Here is a 25,493-nt window from a genome sequence, read left to right as displayed (position 1 = left end):
CGGGGTCTCTTGGGGATCTGGGTGTGGGGCTCACCGTCCTGCCCCGGGCGCTCAGGGCCCACCTCCAGTTCTCTCGGACGTTCCGGTACCAGTTCAGGGGGCCCCTGGGGACACAGAAAACCCGGAACTGGATCCAGCCCGGGGGAGGGATCCGGGAGGGATCCGGGGCGGGGATCGGGCGGATCCCGGGATCTCACCGGAAGCCGGAGGTGCGGAACTGTCGGACGTAGTAATCCAGCGCGGGCGGGGGCAGCAGGCGGCTGCCGGGGGGATCCTCCGGGAGCCCCACCAGGAGCCCCCCTGGGGGAGGGGGGATCCACTCGGGAGCAGCTCCGGATCCTCCCTCGGGATCACTGGGATCCACTCGGGAGCAGCTCCGGATCCTCCCTCGGGATCACTGGGATCCACTCGGGAACGGCCCCGGATCCGCCCCGGGATCCCACCCGGATCCCCCACCGGGAGCACCGGGATCCACTCAGGAACGGCCCCAGATCCACCCCAGGATCCCACCCGGATCCCCCCTCGGGATCACCGGGAGGGATCCACTCGGGAATGGCCCCGGATCTGCCCTGGGATCCCACCCAGATCCCCCCCCCCCCCGGATCACCGGGATCCACTCGGGAACAGCCCCAGATCTGCCCCGGGATCCCACCCGGATCCCCCCTCGGGATCCCACCCAGATCCCCCCTCAGGATCACCGGGATCCACTCAGGAACAGCCCCGGAGCCGCCCCGGGATCCCACCCGGATCCCCCCCTCGGGATCACCGAAATATCTTGGGATCTCACCCAAATCCCCCCCCCGGGATCACCGGGACCCACTCAGGACTGGCCCCAGATCCACCCTGGAATCCCACCCGGATCCCCCCTCAGGATCACCAAAATCCTCCCTCGGGATTGGCCCCAGATCCCCCCTTAGAGATCACCGGGATCCACTCGGGAACGGCCCCAGAGCCACCCCAGGATCCCACCCGGTTCCCCCCTCGGGATCACCGAAATATATCGGGATCTCCCCCAAATTTCCCCCTCAGGATCAGCCCCAGATCCCCCCTCAGGATCCCCAGGATGCCTCGGGATTGGCCCCAGTTCCCCCCTGAGATCTCCCCCAGATCCCCCCTCGGGATCACCGAAATCTCTTGGGATCAGCCCCAGATTCCCCCCTTTGGATCACTGAGATCCATTGGGAAGGGCCCCAGATCCTCCCTCTGGATCTCCCCCAGATTCTCCCTTGGGATCGACCCCAGATCCCCCCTCAGGGTTCACCTGAGGGATCCATTTGGATCGACCCCAGATTCCCCCTTGGTATCTCCCCCAGATTCCCCCTCGGGATCTCCCCCAGATCCTCCCTCAGGATCACCAGGATCCATTGGGATTGGCCCCAAATCCTCCCTTGGGATTGGCCCCAGATTCTCCCTCGGGATCACTGGGATCCCTTAGGATTGGCCCCAGATCCCCCCTGAGATCTCCCCCAGATCCCCCCTTGGGATCACCGAAATTTCTCGGGATCTCACCCAGATTCCCCCTTAGGGATCACCAGGATCCATTGGGATTGGCCCCAAATCCTCCCTTGGGATCAGCCCCAGATCCTCCCTCAGGATCTCCCCCAGATTTCCCCTCAGCATTCCCAAATCCCTCAGGATCTCCCCCGGATCCCTCGGGATCCTCCCCCTGAAATATCTTTGGAAAAATTTTTGGGATCCCCCATTCCCAGGGGATCCCCCAAATCCCAGGGATTCCCCATTCCCAAACCCCCCAAATCCCACAGGATCCCCCATTCCCAGGGGATCCCCCCAATCCCAGAATTCCCTAAATCCCAGGTGATCCCACATCCCAGGGGATCCCCCAAATCCCAGGCTCCCCCAAACCCCCGGGGATTTGGGATCCATTCCCAGGGGATCCCCAGACCCCAAGGGTTTCCCTAAATCCCACAGGATCCCCAAATCCCACAGGATCCCACAAATCCCAGGGGATCCCCCATTCCCAGGGGATCTCCCCATTCCCAAACCCCCCAAATCCCACAGGATCCCCCAAATCTCACAGGATCCCCCATTTCCAGGAGATTCCCCAACCCCAAAATTCCCTAAATCCCACAGGATCCCAAACCCCAGGGGATCCCCAAATCCCAGGGGATTCCCCCCATTCCCAGGGGATTTGGGATCCATTCTCAGGGGATCCCCCCATTCCAGGGATCCCCCCAATCCCAGGGAATTCCCCAATCCCAGAATTCCCTAAATTCCAGAGGATCCATCAAATCCCAGGGGATTTAGGATCCATTCTCAGGGGATCCCCCAAATCCCAGGGAATTCCCCAACCCCAGAATTCCCCAAATCCCACAGGATCCCCCAAATCCCACAGGATCCCCCATTTCCTGGAGATTCCCCAATCCCAGAATTCCCTAAATCCCAGGGGATCCCCCCAGATCCCAGGATCCCCTAAACCCCCGGGGATTTGGGATCCATTCCCAGGGGACCCCAGAATCCATCCCAGAATTCCCTCATTCCCACAGGATCCCACAAATCCCAGGGTATCCCACATTCCTGGGAATTTAGGATCCATTCCCAGGGGATCCCCCATTTCAAGGATCCCCCCAATCCCAGGGGATTCCCCAATCCCAGAATTCCCTAAATTCCAGAGGATCCCTCAAATCCCAGGGGATTCCACATTCCATGGGGATCTCCCCATTCCCAGGATCCCCCAAATCCCAGAGGATCCCCCCCATTCCCAGGGATCCCCCCAATCCCAGGCTCCCCCAAGCCCCCGGGGATTTGGGGTCCCGCATTCCCGGGGGATTTGGGATCCCGTTCCGGTCCCCACCTCTCTCCTGGACGCGGCGGAAGTCGAGCTCGAACGGGAGTCGATCCTGCGGGATCGGGGGGGGGGGTGTCAGGGATCCCAAATTCCCGGGAATTCCCGGAAACCCCGAAGGGTTTGGGAGCACTGGGGAGCCGATCCCAGCAGATCCCAGGGAAACAGCGGGATCCGGGACGGGCCCGGAGAGAGGGATCCCATGGGATGATGGGAAAGCTCTCCGGGATTTCCGATTCCCTCGGGATCCCGTTCCAGATCCTCGGCTGATCCCAATCCCAATCCCAATCCCATCCCAATCCCAACCCCGATCCCAATCCCATCCCGACCCCGATCTTGATCCCAATCCCAATCCCGATCCTGATCCCAACCCCAATCCCGATCCCATCCCAACCCTGATTCTGATCCTGATCCTAATCCCACCCCAATCCCAATCCCAATCCCAATCCCGACCAAGATCTGGATCCTGATCCCATTCCCGACCCCAATCCCAGTCCTGATCCCGACACCGTTCCGAACCCCCACCCCCAATCCCGTTCCCAATCCCAATCCTGACCCAAATCCCGATTTCATCCCAACCCAAACCCCGATCCCAAATCCCAATTCCATCCCAAATTTCGATCCCATTCCCGATCCTGATCCCAATTCCGACCCCGATCCCGATCCCAATCCCATCCCAAATCCCAAACCCAATCCAAATCCCAGCCCCAATCCATCCTAATCCCGATCCTGATCCCAATTCCAGTCCCAATCCCGACCCCAATCCCAATCCTGAATCCCCAATCCCGACCCTGACCCTGACCCAAATCCCAATCCCAATCCCGATCCCAATCCTGATCCCAAACCCCAAATCCCAAATCCCAAATCCCAAATCCCAAACCCCAAATCCCAAACCCCAAACCCCAAACCCCAAATCCCCAATCCCAAATCCCAAACCCCAAATCCCAAATCCCAAACCCCAAACCCCAAATCCCAAACCCCAAACCCCAAATCCCAAACCCCAAATCCCAAATCCCAAACCCCAAATCCCCAATCCCAAATCCCAAACCCCAAATCCCAAATCCCAAATCCCAAACCCCAAATCCCAAATCCCAAACCCCAAACCCCAAACCCCAAACCCCAAACCCCAAACCCCAAATCCCAAATCCCAAATCCCAAATCCCAAATCCCAAATCCCAAATCCCAAATCCCAAATCCCACCTCGGCCTCGCTGGATCGGATCAGGATTTTCAGGCTCCTCCCGATGTCCTTCTCCAGCTCCGCCTCCGCCACGCCCTAAAAACCCCAAAACATCCCAAAAACATCCCAAAAACAGATGGATAAATCCCAAAAACATTGGGATAAAAACCCCAAAACATCCCAAAAACATCCCAAAAGCAACGGGATCAAATCCCAAAACATCCCAAAAACCAGTGGGACAAAATCCCCAAAAACATCCCAAAAACCATCAGGATAAAATCCCAAAAAACCCCAAAACCATCGGGATAAAATCCCAAAAACATCCCGAAAAAATCCCAAAACAGCCGGAAAAAATCCCAAAATATCCCAAAAACATTCGCATAAAATCCCAAAACATCCCAAAAACACTGGGATCAAATCCCAAAAACACCCCAAAAATCATCAGGATAAAATCCCAAAAACATTCCAAAAAACCCCAAAAACCATCGGGATAAAATCCCAAAAACATCCCGAAAACCATCAGGATAAAATCCCCAAAAAAACCCCCAAAACAGCGGGATAAAATCCCAAAAAATATCCCAAAAACCATCAGGATAAAATCCCAAAACATCCCAAAAATACCCCAAAAACACCAGGATAAAATCCCAAAAAAAACCCCCAAAACACCCCAAAAACCATCGGGATAAAATCCCAAAAAAATCCCCAAAAAATCCCAAAAACATCGGGATAAAATCCCCAAAAACATCCCAAAAACCATTGGGATAAATCCCAAAACATCCCAAAAATATCCCAAAAGCCATCGGGATAAAATCCTAAAAACATCCCAAAAACATTGGGATAAAATCCCAAAACATCCCAAAAACATCCCAAAAACATTGGGATAAAATCCAAAAAAAAACCCCAAAAACATCGGGATAAAATCCAAAAAAAACCCCCAAAAACATCGGGATAAAATCCCAAAAAATATCCCACAAACCATCGGGATAAAATCCCAAAAATATCCCAAAAACACCGGGATGAAATGCCAAAAACATCCCAAAAACATCCAAAAACACCGGGATAAAATCCCAAAAAATCCCGAGAAAATCCCAAAACCACTGGGATAAAATCCCAAAGAGCTCGGGATAAAATCCCAAAAACATCCAGGATAAAATCCCAAAAACAGTGCGATCAAATCCCAAAAAAATCCCAAAACAGCTGGATAAAATGCCAAAAACATCCCGAAAACACCCCAAAAACAGCGTGATAAAATCCCAAAAAATATCCCAAAAGCATTGGGATAAAATCCCAAAAACATCCCAAAAACATCGGGATAAAATCCCCTAAAACACTGGGATAAAATGCCAAAAATATTCCAAAAACATCCCCAAAAAAATCCCAAAAACACGTGGAGAAAATAAAAAAAAAATCCCCAAAAACTCCGGGCTGAGATTCAAAAAATCCGGGATTTGGGAATTGTGGGGTTTGGGAATTTTGGGGTTTGGAATTTTTGGGATTTGATGGAATTGGGGACTTTTGGGATTTGGGATTCAGATTTGGGATGTTGGGGATTTTTGGAATTGGGGATTTGGGTTTTTGGGGATTGGGGATTTTTGGGATTTGGGATTTTTGGGATTTTTTGGGATTTGGGCTTTTTTTCGGATTTGGGATTTTTGGGATTTTGGGATTTTTGGGGATTTTTGGGGATTTTTGGGATTTGGGATTTTGGGATTTGGGATTTTCGGGATTTTTTTGATTTCCGGGATTTGGAATTTGGAATTGAGGATTTTTGGGATTGGGGATTTTGGGGATTTGGTATTTGGGATTTTTGGGATTTTGTGGATTTTTGGGATTTGGGATTTGGGATTATTGGAATTTGGGATTTTGGGGATTTGGGATTTTTGGGATTTTTGGGATTTGGGATTTTCGGGAGTTGGGATTTTAGGGACTTGGGATTGGGGATTTTTTGGATTTTGGATTTGGGATTTGGGATTGGGGATTTGGGATTTTGGGATTTGGTATTTTTTGGATTTTTGGGATTTGGGATTTTGGGGATTTGGGATTTTTGTGATTTGGGATAATTGGGATTCGGGATTGGGGATTTTAAGGATTTGGGATTTGGGATTTTGGGGATTTTTGGGATTGGGGATTTGGGATTTTTGGGATTTTTGGGATTTTTGGGATTTTTGGGATTGGGGATTTGGGGGATTTTTGGGATTTGGGATTTTTGGGATTTTTGGGATTTTTGGGATTGGGGATTTGGGGGATTTTTGGGATTTGGGATTTTTGGGATTTTGGGATTTGGGATTGGGATTTTGGATTTTTGGGTATTTTTGGGATTTTGGGGATTTGGTATTTTTGGGATTCGGGACTTTGGGGATTTGGGATTGGGGATTTGGGATTTTTGGGATTTGGGATTTCTGGATTTTTGTGATTTGGGATTTTTGGGATTTTTGGGATTTTTGGGATTTTTGGGATTTTTGGGATTTTTGGGATTCGGGATTTGGGATTTTTACGATTTTTGGGATTGGGGATTTGGGATTTTTTGGATTTGGGATTTTGGGGTTGGGGATTTTGGGGTTTTTGGGATTTTGGGGATTTTGGGGATTTTTGGGGATTTTTTTGGGATTTTTGGGATTTGGGATTTTTTTGGGATTTGGGATTTGGGATTTTGGAGATTTTTGGGATTTTGGGGATTTGGGATTTTGGGGATTATGAATTTTTGGGATTGTTTGGATTTGGGATTTTTGGGATTTTTGGGATTTGGTGGTTTTTGGGATTTGGGATTCGGGATTTTGGGGATTTGGGATTTTGAGGATTTTTGGATTTGGGATTCGGGATTTTTGGGATTCGGGATTTGGGGGATTTTTGGGATTTGGGATTTTTGGGATTTTGGGGTATTTTTGGTATTGGGGATTTGGGATTTTGGGGATTTTGGATTTTTGGGATTTGGGATTTTTGGGATTTTTGGAATTCGGGATTTTGGGGATTTTGGGGATTTGGGATTCGGGATTCAGGGATTTGGGGTTTTTTTAGATTTTTGGCATTTGGGATTTTTGGAATTTTTTGAATTTTGTATTTTTTGTGGATTTTTGGGATTCAGGATTTGGGATTCGGGATTTTGGGGATTTTGGGATTTTTGGGATTCGGGATTTTGGGATTTGGGATTTTTGGGGATTTAGGGGATTTGGTATTTGGGATTTTTGGGATTTTGTGGATTTTTGGGATTTGGGATTTTGAATTGAGGATTTTTGGGATTTTCGGGATTGGGGATTTTGAGGATTTGGGATTTGGGGATTTTGGGGATTTTGGGGATTTGGGATTTTGGGGATTTTGGATTTTGGGGATTGGGATATTTGGGATTTTGGGGATTTTGGGGATTTTTGGGATTTGGGATTTTTGGGATTTTTGGGATTTTGGGATTTTTGGGGATTTTTGGGATTTGGGATTTTGGGATTTGGGATTTTTGGGATTTTTTTTTGATTTTCGGGATTTGGGATTTGGAATTGAGGATTTTTGGGATTTTCGGGATTGGGGATTTTGGGGATTTGGGATTTTTGTGATTTGGGATAATTGGGATTTGGGATTGGGGATTTTGAGGATTTGGGATTTGGGATTTTGGGGATTTTGGGGATTTTGGGGATTTTGAGGATTTTGTGGATTTTTGGGATTTGGGATTTTCAGGATTGGGGATTTGGGGGATTTTCTGGATTTTCAGGATTTTGTGGATTTTTGGGAATGGGGATTTTGGGGATTTGGGATTTTTGGGATTGGGGATTTGGGATTTTTGGGATTGGGGATTTTTGGTATTTTTGGGATTGGGGATTTGGTATTTTTGGGATTTGGGATTTTGGGTATTTTTGGGGTTTTTGGGTATTTTTGGGATATTTGGGTTCCCGGCTCCGCACCGGCCGCTGGAAGTAGAGCTGATAGTCGAAGTTGGGGATCCTCCGGAGCTGCTCCAGAGGGTCGGAGTCGGGCTGGGCCGGACGGAACGGCGTGTTCAGGGAGGCCACCGCCCTGGGGGGATTGATTATCGGTTATTGATCCGTTATCGATCGGTTATCGATCAGTTATCGATCGGTTATCGGGGGTTTATCGATCGGTTATCAGGGCTCTGTTCAGGGGTTTTTATCGGCTGTGCCAGAACGGCGTGTTCAGGGAGGCCACCGCCCTGATCGGGCATTGATTATTGGTTATTGATCGGTTATTGATCAGTTATTGATTCATTATCGATCGGTTATCGATCGGTTATTGGGTTTCTATCAATCTTTTATCAGGATTTGTTCCAGGATTTTTATTGGCTGTGCCAGAACGGCACCTTCAGGCAGGCCACGGCCCTGATCGGGGATTGATTATCGGTTATTGATCAGTTATCGATCAGTTATCGATCAGTTATCGATAGGTTATTGGGTTTCTATCAATCGGTTATCGGGGTTCTGTTCTGGGATTTTTATCGGCTGTGCTTGAATGGCGCCTTCAGGGAGGCCACCGCCCTGATCCGGGATTGATTATCGGTTATTGATCCACTATCAATCGGTTATCGATCGGTTATTGCCTTTCATTCATCGGTTATCGGGGGTTCATTGATCAGTTATCGGGGTTCTGTTCCGGGGTTTTTATCGGCTGTGCCGGAACGGTGTGTTCAGGGAGGCCCTGATCGGGGATTGATTATCGGTTATTGATCCGGTATTGATCAGTTATTGATCGGTTATCAATTGGTTATTGCCTTTTATTCATTGCTTAGCAGGGTTTTGTTACGGGATTTTTATTGCTTGTGCCAGAATGGCGCCTTCAGGGAGGCCACCGCCCTGATCGGGGATTGGTTATCGGTTATTGATCCGGTATTGATCAGTTATTGATCAATTATCAATCGGTTATTGGGTTTCTATCAATCGCTTATCGGGATTTTATCGATCAGTTATCAGGGTTCTGTTACGGGATTTTTATCGGCTGTGCCAAAATGGCGCCTTCAGGAAGGCCCTGGGGTGATTGATTATCAGTTATTGACCGGTTATTGATCGATTAACGATTGGTTATTGGGGTTTTATTAATCGGTTATTGATCCAATAACAATCGATTATCGGGTTCTGTTACGGGATTTTAATGAGCTGTGCCAGAACGGCGCCTTCAGGGAGGGGCACGGCCCTGATCTGGTATTGATCATTGGTTATTGATCGGTTATTGATCGCTTGTTGGGTCTTCATAGATTGGTTATTGGGTTTTTACTGATCGGTTATTGGCTTATTGATCGGTTATCGGGTTTTTGTAATGGGATTTTTATTGATTAGGGGGTTTCTGGGAATTTCATTGATTTTTGGGGTTTTTTGGGATGGGATTTTTATGGATTTGGGGATTTTTGGACTGGGATTTTTATGGATTTTTGGGACTTTTGGGATGGGATTTTTATGGATTTTGGGGTTTTTTTGGGATGGGATTTTTAGGGATTTTGGGATTTCTGGGATGGGACTTTTATTGATTTTGGGGATTTTTGGGATGGGATTTGTATGGATTTTGGGGATTTTTTCCTATGGGATTTTTATGGATTTTGGTGATTTTTGGACTGGGATTTTTATCGATTTGGGGATTTTTGGACTGGGATTGTTATGGATTTTTGGGACTTTTGGGATGAGATTTTTATGGATTTGGGTTTTTCTGGGATGGGATTTTTATGGATTTTTCGGTTTTTTCCTGAGCGATTTTTATGGATTTTGGGATTTTTGGGATGGGATTTTTATGGATTTTGGGATTTCTGGGATGGGACTTTTATGGATTTTGGGTTTTTTTGGGATGGGATTTTTATGGATTTTGGGTCTTTTGGGGATGGGATTTTTATGGATTTGGGATTTTTGGGATGGGATTTTTATGGATTTTGGGTTTTTTCCTATGGGATTTTTATGGATTTTGGGATTTTTGGACTGGGATTTTTATGGATTTTGGGATTTTTGGTATTGGATTTTTATCGATTTGGGGATTTTTGGACTTGGATTTTTATGGATTTTTGGGACTTTTGGGATGAGATTTTTATGGATTTGGGTTTTTCTGGGATGGGATTTTTATAGATTTTGTGGTTTTTTGGGATGGGATTTGTATGGATTTTGGGATTTCTGGGATGGGATTTTTATGGATTTGGGTTTTTTTGTTCTGGTATTTTTACGGATTTGTTTTTTTTTTTTCTGGGATTTTTATGGATTTGGGTTTCTTTGGGATGGGATTTTCACGGATTATGGGATTTTTTTCCTATGGGATTTTTACGGATTTGGGTTTTTTTTTGGGATGGGATTTTTATGGATTTTGGGTTTTTTTCCTGAGGGATTTTTACAGATTTGGGTTTTTTTGGGATGGGATTTTTATGGATTTGGGATTTTTCACTCTGAGATTTTTACGGATTTGGGTTTTTTTCCTATGGCATTTTCACGGATTTGGGATTTTTTTGTTCTGGGATTTTCACGTATTTGGGTTTTTTTGGGATGGGATTTTCACGGATTTGGGTTTTTTTGTTGTGGGATTTTTAGGGACTTTTGGTTTTTTTCCTGAGCGATTTTTATGGATTTGGGATTTTTGGACTGGGATTTTTATGGATTATGGGATTTTTTACCTATGGCATTTTTATGGATTTTGGGGTTTTTTGGGATGGGATTTTTATGGATTTAGGATTTCTGCCATGGGATTTTTATGGATTTGGGTTTTTTTGGGATGGGATTTTTATGGATTTGGGTTTTTTTGGGATGGGATTTTTATGGATTTGGGTTTTTTTGGGATGGGATTTTTATGGATTTTGGGATTTCTCACTCTGGGATTTTTATGGATTTTGGGGCTTTCTGGGATGGGATTTTTATGGATTTGGGATTTCTGCCATGGGATTTTTATGGATTTGGGGTTTTTTTGAAATGGGATTTTTATGGATTTTGGCATTTCTGGGATGGGATTTTTATTGATTTTGGGGATTTCTGGGATGGGATTTTTATGGATTTTATGATTTTTGGACTGTGATTTTTACGGATTTGGGGATTTTTGGGATGGGATTTTTATGGATTTGGGGATTTTTGGACTGGGATTTTTATGGATTTTTGGGACTTTTGGGATGGCATTTTTATGGATTTGGGGTTTTTGGGATGGGATTTTTATGGATTTGGGATGTCTGCCATGGGATTTTTATGGATTTGGGGGTTTTTTGAAATGGGATTTTTATGGATTTTGGCATTTCTGGGATGGGATTTTTATTGATTTTGGGGATTTCTGGGATAGGATTTTTATGGATTTTGTGATTTTTGGACTGGGATTTTTATGGATTTGGGGATTTTTGGACTGGGATTTTTATGGGTTTTGGGATTTTTGGACTGGGATTTTTACGGATTTGGGGATTTTTGGGATTGGATTTTTATCGATTTGGGGATTTTTAGACTGGGATTTTTATGGATTTGGGTTTTTTTGTTCTGGTATTTTTACGGATTTGGGGTTTTTTTCCTGGGATTTTTATGGATTTGGGTTTCTTTGGGATGGGATTTTCACGGATTATGGGATTTTTTTTCCTATGGGATTTTTATGGATTTGGGGTTTTTCGGGATGGGATTTTTACGGATTTCGGTTTTTTTGTTCTGGGATTTTCACGTATTTGGGTTTTTTTGGGATGGGATTTTCGGGAATTTGGGGTTGCTCACCGCAGGCGCTCGGGGTAGAAGAGCGCCACGTTCCAGGCCATGGCCCCGCCCCAGTCGTGGCCAATCAGAACCACCTGAGGCAGCCCCTGCGGGGGCGGGACGGAAACCCCGTGGGGAGGGACGGACCCCAACCCCCACATCCCCAAAATACCCCAAATCCCAGCCCCAAAAATACCCAAACCCCCCAAAAATCCCAACCCCCACATCCCCAAAATACCCCCAAAAATCCCAACCCTCAAATCCCCAAAATACCCCAAAATCCCAGCCCCAAAAATCCCCAAAATCCCCCCAAAAATCCCAACCCCCACATCCCCAAAATACCCCAAATCCCAGCCCCAAAAATCCCCCAAATCCCCCCAAAAATCCCAACCCTCAAATCCCCCAAATACCCCAAAATCCCAGCCCCAAAAATACCCAAAAACCCCCAAAACCCCAAACCCCAAGAATGCCAAATCCCAAATTTCCCGTATTCCCCAAAACCCCAAATCCCAAAAATCCCCCAAATCCCCCGAACCCCAAACCTGAAATCCCAAAATACCCAAAATCCCCCAAATCCCCTAAATCCCAACTCTGAAATCCCCAAAATCCCAAAATCCCCCAAACCCCAACCCCAAAATCCCCAAAATCCCCCAAATCCCAAAATTCCCCAAACCAAAACCCCAAAAATCCCCCAAAATCCACAAACCCCAAACCAAATAATCCCCCAAAACCTGAAATTCCCTGAACCTCAACCCCAAAAATCCCAAAATCCCAAATCCCAAACCCCAAACCTCGAAATCCCAAATCCAAAACTCCTAAAAATTCCCCACCCCAAACCAAAATAACCCCAAATCCCAAAAATTCCCATAATGCGAACCCCCAAATTCCCAAAAATTCCAAACCCCAAACCCCAAATCCCCCAAACCCCAAATCCCGAAAGACCACAAACCCCAAATCCTGAATCCGAAAAATCCCAAACCCCAAACCACCAAAATCCCAAATCCAAAATCACGATCCCAAACCCAAAAATCCAAATCCCAAATCCCAAAACCCCAAATGCAAAATTCCAAATCCCAAAATCCCAAACTCCAAACCACCAAAATTCCAAAAACCCAAACCCCAAATCCCAAAAATCCCAAATCCCAAATCCCAAAACCCGAAAACCCGAAAATCCAAAATCTCAATCCCCAAATCACAAAAATCATCAAAATCCCAAACCCCAAATCACCAAAATCCCCAAAATCCCAAAAATCCCCAAATCCCAAATCCCCAAAAATCCGAAACCCCAAACACAAAATCCCAAATCTCAAATCCCCAAAATCCCAAATCCCAAAAACCCCAAATCCTCACCAGTTTATCCAGGAAAGTGATGAAATCCTGGGAGAAGAACGGGATCGGGATTGGGGTCGGGATCGGGATCAGATTGGGATCAGCGGGATTGGGATCAATGGGATTGGGATTGGGTTCGGGATCGGATCGGGATCAGATCAGGATTGGGATTGGGATCAATGGGATTAGGATTGGGATCAATGGGTTTGGGATCAATGGGATCACGATCAATGGGATTGGGATCAATGGGATTGGGATCAATGGGATCGGGATCAATGGGACTGGGCCCAGATCAAGATTGCGATCGGGATTGGGATCGGGATCAGCGGGATCGGGATCAGATTGGGATTGGGACTGGGATCAGATCGGGATCGGGATCAGGATCAATGGGATTGGGATCAATGGGATCAAGATCAATGGGATTGGGATCAATGGGATCAGGATCAATGGGATTGGGATCAGATCGGGATTGGGATCATTGGGATCGAGATCAGTAGGATCAGATTGGGATCGGGATCGGTGGGATTTGGATCAGATCCCATTGGGATCATTGGGATCGGGATCAATGGGATCAGGATGGGATTGGGATTGGGATCATCGGGATCAGGATGAAATCCGGATTGGGATCAATGGGATTGGGATCAATGGGATTGGGATCAATGGGATCGGGATCAGCGGGATCATTTGGATGGGGATCGGATCCTCTCAGGATTGGGATCAGTGGGATCAGATCCCATCGGGATTGGGATCAGTGGGATCGGGATCAGCGGGATCAGATCAGGATCCGGATCAGAGACCCTCAGGATCAGTGGGATTGTGATCAGAGGGATTGGGATCAATGGGATTGCGATCAATGGGATCAGGATTGGGATCAATGGGATCGGGATAACATCGGGATAATTGAAATCAGGATCGGGATCAGATCCTGCTGGGATCATTGGGATCGGGATCAGGATAAAATCAGGATCATTTGGATAATTTGGATCAGGATCAGGATGAAATCGGTATCATTGGGATCATTGGGATTGGGATCGGGATCAGATCCCGCCGGGATCCCCGGAATTGCCGACCTGGCAGATTCGCTCCTGGGAATATTCCGACACGTCTGCGGGAAATCCAACCGGGATATCCCATTCCGTCCCGGAATTCCCAGAATTCCCAGAATTCCCAAAATTCCACCCACATCCCGGAATTCCCAAAATCCCATCAACCCCCATCCCGGAATTCCCAGAATTCCCAAAATCCCACACCCATCCCAGAATTCCCAGAATTCCCCAAAATTTCCACATTTTTCCCCAGAACGCCCATATTTTCTCCCAGAACTCCCAGATTTTCCCTGGATTTTCCGGATATTTCCCCAGAATTCCCGAATTTTCCCCAGAATTCCTATGCTTTTTTCCCCCAAAATTCCCGGATTTCTCCTCAAAATTCCCATTATTTTCCCCCAAAATCCCATTTTTTTTCCAGAAATTCCCGGATTTCTCCCCCAAATTCCTGAATTTTTCTTGAAATTCCCACATTTTTTTTCCCAAAATTCCCACATTTTTCCCCAGAACTCCCATATTTTCTCCCAGAAATTCCCAGATTTTCCCCCAAAATTCCCACATTTTTTTCCCAAAATTCGCACTTTTCTCCCCAAAATTCCCATTTTTCCCCCCAGATTTCCCAGATTTTCCACAGATTTTCTGGATATTTCCCCAGAATTTCCAAATTTTCCCGGGAATTCCCAGATTTCTCCCAGAATTCCCAAATTTCCCCCAGAATTCCAGGATTTTCCCCAACATTCCCATATTTCCCCAGAATTCCCATGTTTTTTTCCCAGAGTTCCCACATTTTCCCCAAAATTCCCTCTTTTTTCCCCAAAATTCCCACATTTCCCCCCACAACTCCCATATTTTCTTCCAGAATCCCCGGATTTCTCTCTGGAATTCCCATTTTTCCCCCCAAAATTCCCATATTTTTTCCAGAAATTCCCATATTTCCCCCCAGAATTCCCAAATTTTTCTTGAAATTCCCACAGTTTTCCCCCCAAAATCCCATGTTTTCCCCAAAATTCTCTCCTTTTTCCCCAAAATTCCCACATTTTTCCCCAGAACTCCCATATTTTCTCTCAGAATTCCCAGATTTCTCCTGGAATTCCCACTTTTTCCCCCTGCAAATTCCCGTTTTTTCCCAAAATTCCAACGCTTTTTCCCAGAATTTTGACATTTTTTCCCCCAAATTCCATGTTTTTCCCAAAATTCCCACAGTTTTCCCCAAAATTCCCTCCTTTTTCCCCAAAATTCCCACATTTCCCCCCACAACTCCCATATTTTCTCCCAGAATTCCCAGATTTCTCCCCAGAATTCCCACTGTTTTTTTCCCAAAATTCCCACTTTTCTCCCCAAATTCCCTCTTTTATTTCCATGGAATTCCCATACTTTTCCCCAAAATTCCCCTATTTTTTCCAAGAATTCCCACGTTTTTTCCCCAAAATTCCCACATTTTCCTCCCAGAATTCCCGGATTTCTCCCCAAAATTCCCATTTTTTTCCCCAACATTCCCATGTTTTTCCCAGAAATTCCCAGATTTCTCCTCAAAATTCCTGAATTTTTCTTGAAATTCCCTCATTTTTTCCCAAAATTCACACTTTTCTCCCCCAAATTCCCATTTCCCCCCCCAGAATTCCTGGATTTTCCCCAGAATTCCCATGTTTTTTCCCCAAATTTCCTCTTTTTTCCCCAAAATTCCCACATTTTCCCTCACAACTGCCATATATTCTCCCAGAATTCCTGGATTTCTCCCCAAAATCCCCATTTTTCCCCCAAAAATTCCTATTTCCCCCCCCAAAATAATTTTTTTCTCATTTTTTCCACAGAATTCCCAGACTTTTTCCCAAAACTCCCACTTTTTTCCCAGAATTCCCATGTTGTTTCCCCAAAATTCCCACATTTTTCCCCCCAAAAAATCCCATACTTTCCCAGAATTCCCATGTTTTTCTCCCAAAATTCCCTCTTTTTTCCCCCAGAATTCCCGGATTTCCCCCGTCATTCCCACTTTTCCCGTCATTCCGTCTCTGACCGGGCGGTGCCGAGGACTCTCCGAATCCCTTCATCTCCAGCGCCAAAACGCGGAACCCCGACCCGGCCAGAGCCGCCAGCTGGGAATTCCCAAAAAAAATTCCCGAAAAATTACCAACAATTCCCAGGAATTACCAAAAAATTCCCAAAAACATTCCCAAAAAATTCCCAAAAATTCCCAGAAAAATTCCCCAAAAATTCACAACAAATTCCCCAAAATTCTCAACAAATTCCACAAGATTCCCAGGAATTACCAAAAATTCCCAAAAAAATGCCCAAAAAACTCCCAAAAAATTCCCCAAAATTCCCAACAATTCACAAAAACATTCCCCAAAAGATCCCCAAAATTCCCAACAATTCCCCAAAAAATTCCCTGGAATTCAAAAAAAATTCTCAAAAAATTCCCAAAAAAATCCCAAGAATTCCCAAAAATTTCCAGGAATTCCCAAAAAATTCCCAAAAAATTCCAAAAAAATCCCAACAATTCCCAGAAATTCCCAAAAAATTCCCAAAAAATCCCAACAATTCCCAGAAATTCCCAGGAATTCCCTAAAACTTCTCCAAAATTCCCAGGAATCCCCAAAAATCCCCAAAATTCCAAAAAAAGTCCCAACAATTCCCAAAAAGTCCCAGGAATTCCCAAAAAATTCCAAAAAAGTTCAAAAAAAAAATCCCAAAATTTCCCCAAAAAATCCCAGAAATTCCCAAAAAAATTCCCCAAAAATCCCAACAATTCCCAACAATTCACAACAATTCACAAAAAATTCCCAACAATTCCCAAAAATTTCCCCAAAATTCCTAAAAAAAAATTCCCCCAAATTCTCAGGAATTCCCAAAAATTCCCAACAATTCACAAAAAAATTCCCACCCAACAAATTCCCAAAAAATTCCCAAAAAAATCCCCAAAAATTTCCCAAAAATTTCCCAAAATTCCCAAGAATTCCAAAAAAATTCCCAGAAATTAAAAAAAAAACGCAAAAAAAATTCCCAAAAAATTCCCAAAAATTCCCAGGAATTACCAAAAATTCCCAGAAATTCCCAAAACATCCCAAAAAATTTCCCAAAAATTCCCCAAAATTCCCAGCATTCCTGAAATTCCCGGAATTCCGGGGAGGGGTTGGAACAGCAGGGATCAATCAGGAATTCTGGGATGGGGCGGGTGGGGAAATTCTGGGAATGCTGAGAAGTTTGGGAATTACGGGATCGGAATACTGCAATGGCTCAGAATTTTGGGATGGGGTCGGAATGTCGGGAATTCTGGGATGGGATCGGAATTTTGGGAATTTTGGGAATTCCAGGAAGTTCTAGAATTTCGGGATTTGGGGAATTCCAGGATGGGGATGGGAATTTTGGGATGGGGATGGAATTCTGGGTTGGGATTTGGGGATTTTTTTTTGGATTTTGGGGATTTTGGGAATGTTGGTATTTTTGGGAATGTTGGGATTTTGGGAAATTTGGGAATTTTTGGGAATTCTGCCAGGACTCTGGGATGGGGATGGGAATTTTGGGATTTTGGGATTTTGGGAATTTGGGAATTTCGGGAATTCCCGTCTCACCTGGAAGCGCCAGGCCAGCCAGGACTCCGGGATGGGGATGGGAATTCCAGAATGAGGACGGGAATTTTGGGATGGGGCCGCGATTTGGGGATTTTTTTTTGATTTTTGGGAATTTTGGGAATGTTGGGAATGTTGGGAATGTTGGGATTTTAGGAATTCCATCTCACCTGGAAGCGCCAGCCCAGCCAGGGGTCCAGGATGGGGAGAGGAATTTTGGGATGGGGACAGGAATTTTGGGATGGTACCGGAATTTGGGGATTTTTTTAGATTTTGGGGATTTTTGGGAATGTTGGGAATGTTGGGAATTTTGGGATTTCGGGAATTTGGGGAATTTTGGCTCACCTGGAAGCGCCAGGCCAGCCGGGAATCCGGGATGGGGACGGGAATTTCGGGATGGGGCTGGGATTTGGGGAATTTTTGGGATTTTTGGGAATTTGGGAATTTTGGGAATTTTGGGATTTCAGGAATTTCGGGAATTGGGTCTCACCTGGAAGCGCCAGGCCAGCCAGGAGTCTGGGGTGGGGATGGGAATTCCGGGATGGGACCGGAATTTGGGGATTTTTTTTGATTTTTTTGGATTTTTGGGAATGTTGGGAATTTGGGATTTCGGGAATTTCGGGAATTTCAGGAATTCTCACCTGGAAGCGCCAGGCCAGCCGGGAATCCGGGATGGGGACGGGAATTTTGGGATGGGGACGGGAATTGCAGGATAGAGCCGGAATTTGGTGATTTTTTGGGGATTTTGGGATTTTTGGGAATGTTGGGATTTCAGGATTTTGGGAATTTCGGGAATTTTGGGAATTCTGGGCTCACCTGGAAGCACCAGGCCAGCCGAGGGTCCAGGAGGGGGACAGGAATTTTGGGATGGGGATGGGAATTCCAGAATGAGGACGGGAATTCCGGGATGGGGCCGGGATTTGGGGGTTTTTGGGGATTTTGGGATTTTTGGGAATGCTGGGAATTTCAGGAATTTCAGGAATTTTGGGAATTTTGGCTCACCTGGAAGCGCCAGGCCAGCCGTGAATCCGGGATGGGGACGGGAATTCCAAAATGAGGACGGGAATTCCAGGATGAGGCCGGGATTTTGGGGAGTTTGGGAATTTTGAGATTTTTGGGAATGTTGGGATTTTGGGAAATTGGGAATTTTGGGGAATTTTGTCTCACCTGGAAGCGCCAGGCCAGCGGGGACTCCGGGATGGGGATGGGAATTTTGGGATGGGGCCGGGATTTGCAGGATAGAGCTGGAATTTGGTGATTTTTTTTGGATTTTGGGATTTTTGGGAATGTTGGGATTTCAGGATTTTGGGATTTCAGGAATTTCGGGAATTCCGTCTCACCTGGAAGCGCCAGGCCAGCCGGGAATCTGGGATAGTGCCGGAATTTTGGGATGGGGACGGGAATTCCAAAATGAGGACGGGAATTTTGGGATGGGGCCGGGATTTGGGAATTTTTGGGGATTTTGGGATTTTTGGGAATGTCGGGATTTTTGGGAATGTTGGGAATTTTGGGAATTGGGTCTCACCTGGAAGCGCCAGGCCGGACGTGAATCTGGGATAGTGCTGGGATTTTTGGGATGGGGCCGGGAATTTTGGGATGGGGACAGGAATTCCAGGGTGGGGCCGGGATTTGCAATTTTTGGGGATGTTTTTTGATTTTGGGGTGTTTGGGATTTTTGGGAATTTCAGGAAATTTGGGAATTTTGTCTCACCTGGAAGCGCCAGGCCAGCCAGCAGTCGGGGAATCCGTGGCACAGGACGATCGCCGGGCCCCGGCCCAGCTCGGCAAAGTGGAAACGCACTCCCGGCTGGGAACGGACACGGAATTCCGCAGGGAAAAACGGGAAAACTCCGGAATTCCCAGCCCGGAAAAACTCCGGAATTCCGCAAGGAAACGGGAAAACTCCGGAATTCCCGGCTCAGAAAAACTCCGGAATTCCCAGCCTGGAAAAACTCTGGAATTCCGCAAGGAACCGGAAAAACTCCGGAATTCCCAGCCAGGAAAAACTCCGGAATTCCAGGTTTCAGAATTCCCAGATGGGAAAAACTCCAGAATTCCACAGGAACCAAAAAAACTCTGGAATTCTGCAGGGAACTGGAAAAACTCCAGAATTCCCAGCCCGGAAAAGCTCCGGAATTCCCAGCCCGGAAAAACTCTTGAATTCCACATGAACTGAAAAAACTCTGGAATTCCGCAGGGAACCGGAAAAACTCTGGAATTCCAGATTCCGGAATTCCCAGCCAGGAAAAACTCTGGAATTCCAAGTGCTAAACTCCTGGATTCCCGGCTGGGAACGGATCCGGAATTCCGCAGGCAACCAGGAAAACTCCGGAATTCCCAGCCGGGAAAAACTCCGAAATTCCTGGCCAGGAATGGAGCCGGAATTCCAACTTCTGGAATTCCAGACTGTGACAACCTCTGGAATTTTGCAGGGAACGGGAATTCCCAGCCCGGAAAAGTTCCAGGATTCCCAGCTGGGAACGGCTCCAGAATTCCACAGGGAATGGGAATTCCCGGCCGGAAAAACTCCGGAATTCCAGAGGGGAATGAGAATTCCAGACTGTGAAAAGCTCCGGAATTCCACAGGGAACGGGAATTCCCGGCCAGAAACGGATCAAGAATTCCGGACTGGGAAAAGCTCTGGAATTCCAGCGGGAATGAGAATTCCAGACCAGAAAAGCTCCGGAATTCTGCAGGGAGGGAACGGGAATTCCTGGCTGGGAATTCTGGAGCTTTTCCCAGTCCGGAATTCCCAATCCCAGGTGGAATCCCACCCATTCCCAGATTGCGAGTAGATCCCATCCCAGATTCCCAACCTTTCCAGCCAATCCCAGCCCGGATTGCCGGTGGATCCCAGCCCGGATTCCCATACCAGATTCCCACCACCACGGATTTCCAGCCAATCCCAGCCCAGCGGATCCCGGCTGATCCCACCCCAGATTCCCACCCCAGATTCCCAATAAATCCCATTCCAGATTTCCATCATCTCCTGGCAGATCCCATCCAGGATTCCCAGCCAATCCCAGCCAATCACACCCTGGGTTCCCGGTAGATCCCATCCCGGATTCCCAGTAGATTCCAGCCCAGAGCCCCCTCCTTCCTCAGACAATCCCAGCCCGGATCCCCAGTGATCCCGGCCAATCCCACCCCAGATTCCCAATAAATCCCAGGCAGATTCCCATCCCAGATTCCCACCCCGGATTCCCAGTGGATCCCAGCCCAGATTACAAACCTTTCCAGCCAATCCCATCCCGGATTCCCAGCCAATCCCAGCCCAGGAGATCCCAGCTGATACCACCTCGGATTCCCAATAAATCCCAGCCCAGAGTCCCACCCCAGATTCCCAGTAGATCCCATCCCAGATTCCCATCCTCTCCTGGCAGATCCCATCCAGGATTCCCAGTGGATCCCAGCCAATCACACCCTGGGTTCCCAGTCGATCCCAGCCTGGATTCCTCAGTGGATCCCACCCCAGAGTCACAGTGAATCCCCAACACTGATTCCCAGTGGATCCCATCCCAGACTCCCGACCTTTCCCAGTGGATCCCACCCCGAGTTCCCAGCCAATCCCATCCCAGTTTCCCAACTGATCCCACCCTGGATTCCCAGTAGATCCTAGCCAGACTTTTGGGTGGATCCCACCCCAGGTTCCCAGTAGATCCCATCCCAGATTCCCAGTCGATCCCAGCTCAAATTCCCAGTAAATCCCAGCCCAGATTCCCAGTGGATCCCAGGCCAGATTCCCCGTCCTCCCCCAGATGATCCCACCCCGGATTCCCGGTAGATCCCAGCCAGAATTCCGGGTGGATCCCAGCCCAGGTTCCCGGTCGATCCCACCCCGGATTTCCAGTCGATCCCAGCCCAAATTCCCAGTCAATCCCAGCCTGGATTCCCAGTAAATCCCAGACCGGATTACCAGTAGATCCCAGCCCAATTTCCCTGTCCCTTCCCAGCAGATCCTACCCTGGATCCCCGGTAGATCCCAGACAGAATTCTGGGTGGATCCCAGCCCAGACTCCCAGCCAATCCGAGCCCAGATTCCCATCTTGGATTCCCATCCCAGATTCCCAGTCGATCCCAGCCCGGATCCCCAGCAGATCCCACCCCAGATTCCCAGTGTATCCCAGCCCAGATTCCCACCCTTCCCCATCCGATCCCAGCCAGGATCCTCAGCAGATCCCATTCGATCCCACCCTGGATTCCCAGTGAATCCCGGCCAATCCCAGCCCGTGTCCCCAGTGGATCCCAGTTGATTCCCACACTCCGTACCCGGATCTGGACGTATCCGTGCGCCACCTCATGGGGCTCGACGGCCGTCGGCAGCGCCACATCCCGGCCCGGCAGCTGCGGGGCCAGAGGGATCAGCCCAGGGGATCCTGAGGGATCCATTGGGATCCACCCGATCCCCGCCCCGCCCCCGCCCCATTCCCGACCCCTCGGGAGCCGAGAGACTCAGCCCGACCCAGATCCCAGATCCCAGATCCCGGCCTGGATTCCCAGGAGATTCCAACCCTGGATCCCAGGAGATCCCGACCCCAGATTCCCTGGAGATTCCCAGAAGATCCCAGCCATTCCCAGCTCCTGTTCCAGAATCCCACCCATTCCCAAGATCCCAGCAGATCCCGACTCTTCCCAGGAGATCCCAGCCCAGATTCCCAGCAGATCCCAACCCGAACCTTTCCAGATCCCATCCCAGAGGATCCCAACCATTCCCAAGATACCAGGAGATCCCACCCAGGATTCCCAGCAGATCCCACCCAAGATCCCAGAAGATCCCAGCCTGGAATCCCGGAAGATCCCGACCCTTCCCAGATCCCAGAAGATCCCAGGCCAGATTCTCAGAAGATCCCACCCGTTCCCAACCAATCCCAGCCCTTCCCAAGATCCCAGAAGATCCCAGGCTGGAATTCAAAGAATTCCCAGCAGATCCCAGCAGGATTCCCAGGAGATCCCAGGAGATCCCGCCCCTTCCCAGATCCCATCAGATCCCATCGGGAGCTCCGGGCGGGGGTTCCGTGCCTGGATCCCGGTGATCCGCTGCAGATCCCTCAGGGCGGATCCCGTGTCCTGCACCAGCACCGCGACCATTCCGAGCGCCCGCGCCGGGCCCAGGTCCCGCTCCCGGGAATCCAGGAAAATCACCTGGAAAAAACACCGGGAATTCCATGGATTTGGGGGGTGGGAAATCCCGGATTTGGGAATTGTGGTGGCATCTCCCATGGCTTTTCATTCCCGGGAAAATCCATGGAACTGGGGCATGAAAAATCCCAAATTTTGGGGTTTTTGGGATGGTGGTGGCATCTCCCAGAGCTTTGGATTGCCAGGAAAATCCATGGATTTGGGACATGGAAAATCCCAAATTTTGGGGGTTTTGGGAATTCTGGTGGCATCTCCCACAGCTTCAAATTCCCGGGAAAATCCATGGAACTGGGGGATGGGAAATCCCAGATTCCGCAGATTTCTGGAATTGTGGTAGCACCTCCCGGGACTTTGGATCTCCAGGAAAATCCATGGATTTGGGACATGGGAAATCCCAAATTTTTGGGGAGATTATGGTGGCATCTCCCATAGCGTCAAACCCCTGGACTTTCCAAATTATCTGGGCCATGGACAACCCCAATTCCCAAATTTTTTGGGGGGATTTTGGTGGCATCTCCCATGGCTTCAAACCCCTGGACTTTTCCCAGTTTCTGGACCATGGACAACCCCAAATCCCGGATTTTTTCAAGGATTTTGGTGGCATCTCCCATAGCTTCAAACCCCTGGACTTTTCCCAGTATCTGGGCCATGGACAACCCCCAAATCCTGGAATTTTTTTTAGATTTTAGTGGCATCTCCCATAGCTTCAAACCCCTGGGATTTTCCAATGATCTGGACCATGGACGACCCCAAATCCCAAATTTTTGGGGGATTGTGGTGGCATCTCCCATAGCTTCAAACCCCTGAGATCCTCCAAGTTTCTGGCCCCTGGACCACCCCAAATCCCGGATTTTTTGGGGGATTTTGGTGGCATCTCCCATAGCTTCAAACCCCTGGGATTTTCCAATGATCTGGGCCATGGACAACCCCAATTCCCAAATTTTTTTGGGATTTTGGTGGCATCTCCCATGGCTTCAAATTCCCTGGAAAATCCCTGGATTTGGGACATGGGAAATCCCGAAATTTGGGGGTTTTGGGTATTGTGGTGGCATCTCCCATAGCTTCAAACCCCTGAGATCCTCCAAGGACCTGAGCCATGGACAACCCCAAATCCCAAATTTTTTTGGGGATTTTGGTGGCATCTCCCATGGCTTCAAATTCCCGGGAATTCCATGGATTTGGGACATGGAAAATTCCAAATTTTTGGGGGATTTTGGTGGCATCTCCCATAACTTCAAACCCCTGGACTTTTCCCAGTTTCTGGCCCCCGGACCACCCCGAATTCCCGGATTTTTGGGGTTCTGGTGGCACCTCCTGGGGTTCCACCCCCAGCTCCTTCAGGGCGCGGCTGTAGATGTCCGGGTGGGGCTTGGCGGCGCCGACCCGGCAGGACTCGAGGACCAGGTGGAAGGTTCGGCGCAGCTCCTGCAGCAGCTCCGCCGTGCGGGACCTCCCGGCCGTGTCGTCCAGCCACCAGTTGGCCACGACGGCCGTCAGGAACCCTGCGGGGACGGACAGCTCCGGTGGGATTGGCCAGGAGATCAGGTGGGATCTACCAGGGGTTCATGGTGGGATCTATGAGGGGTTCGTGGTGGGATCGGCCAGGAGATCATGGTGGGATCCAGCAGGAGATCGGAGTGGGACCGGCCAGGAGATCAGGGTGGGATCGGCCAGGGGTTCGTGGTGGGATCTACCAGGGGTTCGTGGTGAGATCGGCCAGGTTCTCATGGTGGAATCTATGAGGGGTTCGTGGTGGGATTGGCCAGGAGCTCCTGGTGGGAACTGGCAGGAGATCATGGTGGGATCTACCAGGGGTTCGTGGTGGGATCCAACAGGGGTTTGTGGTGGGATCAGCCATGATGTCGTGGTGGAATCCACCAGGAGATCGGGTGGGATCTACCAGGGGTTCGTGGTGGGATCGGCCAGGAGCTCCTGGTGGGATCCAGTGGGAGATCCTGGTGGGATCTATCAGGGGGTTGTGGTGGGATCAGCCATGATGTTGTGGTGGGATCTACCAGGGGTTCGTGGTGGGATTGGCCAGGAGATCAGGGTGGGATCTACCAGGGGTTCGTGGTGGGATCCACCAGGATCTCATGGTGGAACTGGCCAGGATCTCATGGTGGGATTGGCCAGGAGCTCCCGGTGGGATCCAGCAGGAGATTGGGGTGGGATCGGCCAGGAGATCAGGGTGGGATCTACCAGGGGTTTGTGGTGGGATCAGCCAGGAGATCATAGTGGGATCCAACGGGAGCTCATGGTGGGATCTACCAGGGGTTCGTGGTGGGATCAGGCAGGTTCTCATGGTGGGATCCAACAGGAGATTGGGGTGAGATCCACCAGGGCATTGTGGTGGGACCGGCCAGGAGCGCCTGGTGGGATCGGCCAGGGGTTCATGATGGGATTGGCCAGGAGATCGTGGTGGGATACAGTGGGAGATTGGGGTGGGATCTACCAGGGGTTTGTGGTGGGATCAGCCAGGGGTTTATGGTGGGATCCAACGGGAGATCGGGGTGGGATTGGCCAGGAGCTCCTGGTGGGATCCACAAGAATCACATGGTGGGATCAACCAGGGCTTTGTGGTGGGATCAGGCAGGAGGTTGTGGTGGGATCCACCAGGAGATCAGGGTGGGATCCACCAGGGGTTTGTGGTGGGATTGGCCAGGAGATCACGGTGGGATCCAACGGGAGATTGTGGTGGGATCTACCAGGGGTTCGTGGTGGGATCCAACAGGGGTTTGTGGTGGGACTGGCCAGGAGCTCCTGGTGGGATCTACCAGGGGTTCATGGTGGAACCGGCCAGGAGATCGTGGTG

At 48.7% G+C, this 25,493-nt stretch overlaps 1 protein-coding gene across 3 annotated transcripts in view; it reads right to left on the bottom strand.

Moving 5' to 3' along the window:
* EPHX2 (epoxide hydrolase 2) overlaps positions 1-25,493 on the bottom strand; it is a 42,781-nt gene that overhangs the window by 4,793 nt on the left and 12,495 nt on the right. Inside the window, exons 4-16 of one of the 3 annotated variants that reach the window (XM_072926222.1) lie at positions 23,993-24,183; positions 22,562-22,684; positions 21,812-21,886; positions 19,254-19,349; positions 15,991-16,069; positions 14,001-14,035; positions 12,952-12,978; positions 11,623-11,708; positions 7,870-7,981; positions 4,004-4,078; positions 2,813-2,858; positions 198-300; positions 35-104 (exon numbers count right to left, since the gene is read on the bottom strand). In XM_072926222.1, coding sequence (XP_072782323.1) covers positions 35-104; positions 198-300; positions 2,813-2,858; positions 4,004-4,078; positions 7,870-7,981; positions 11,623-11,708; positions 12,952-12,978; positions 14,001-14,035; positions 15,991-16,069; positions 19,254-19,349; positions 21,812-21,886; positions 22,562-22,684; positions 23,993-24,183 — 1,118 coding nt within the window. The remainder of the gene's footprint in view (positions 1-34; positions 105-197; positions 301-2,812; positions 2,859-4,003; positions 4,079-7,869; positions 7,982-11,622; positions 11,709-12,951; positions 12,979-14,000; positions 14,036-15,990; positions 16,070-19,253; positions 19,350-21,811; positions 21,887-22,561; positions 22,685-23,992; positions 24,184-25,493) is intronic. The other 2 variants (XM_072926223.1, XM_072926224.1) reach the window with 2 other exon arrangements.

The sequence above is a fragment of the Taeniopygia guttata genome, chromosome 3, assembly GCF_048771995.1.
Source record: "Taeniopygia guttata chromosome 3, bTaeGut7.mat, whole genome shotgun sequence".
Classification (NCBI taxonomy): Eukaryota; Metazoa; Chordata; class Aves; order Passeriformes; family Estrildidae; genus Taeniopygia; species Taeniopygia guttata.
Note: the sequence above shows the minus strand (reverse complement) of the source record. Positions and strands in the feature narration are given on the sequence as shown.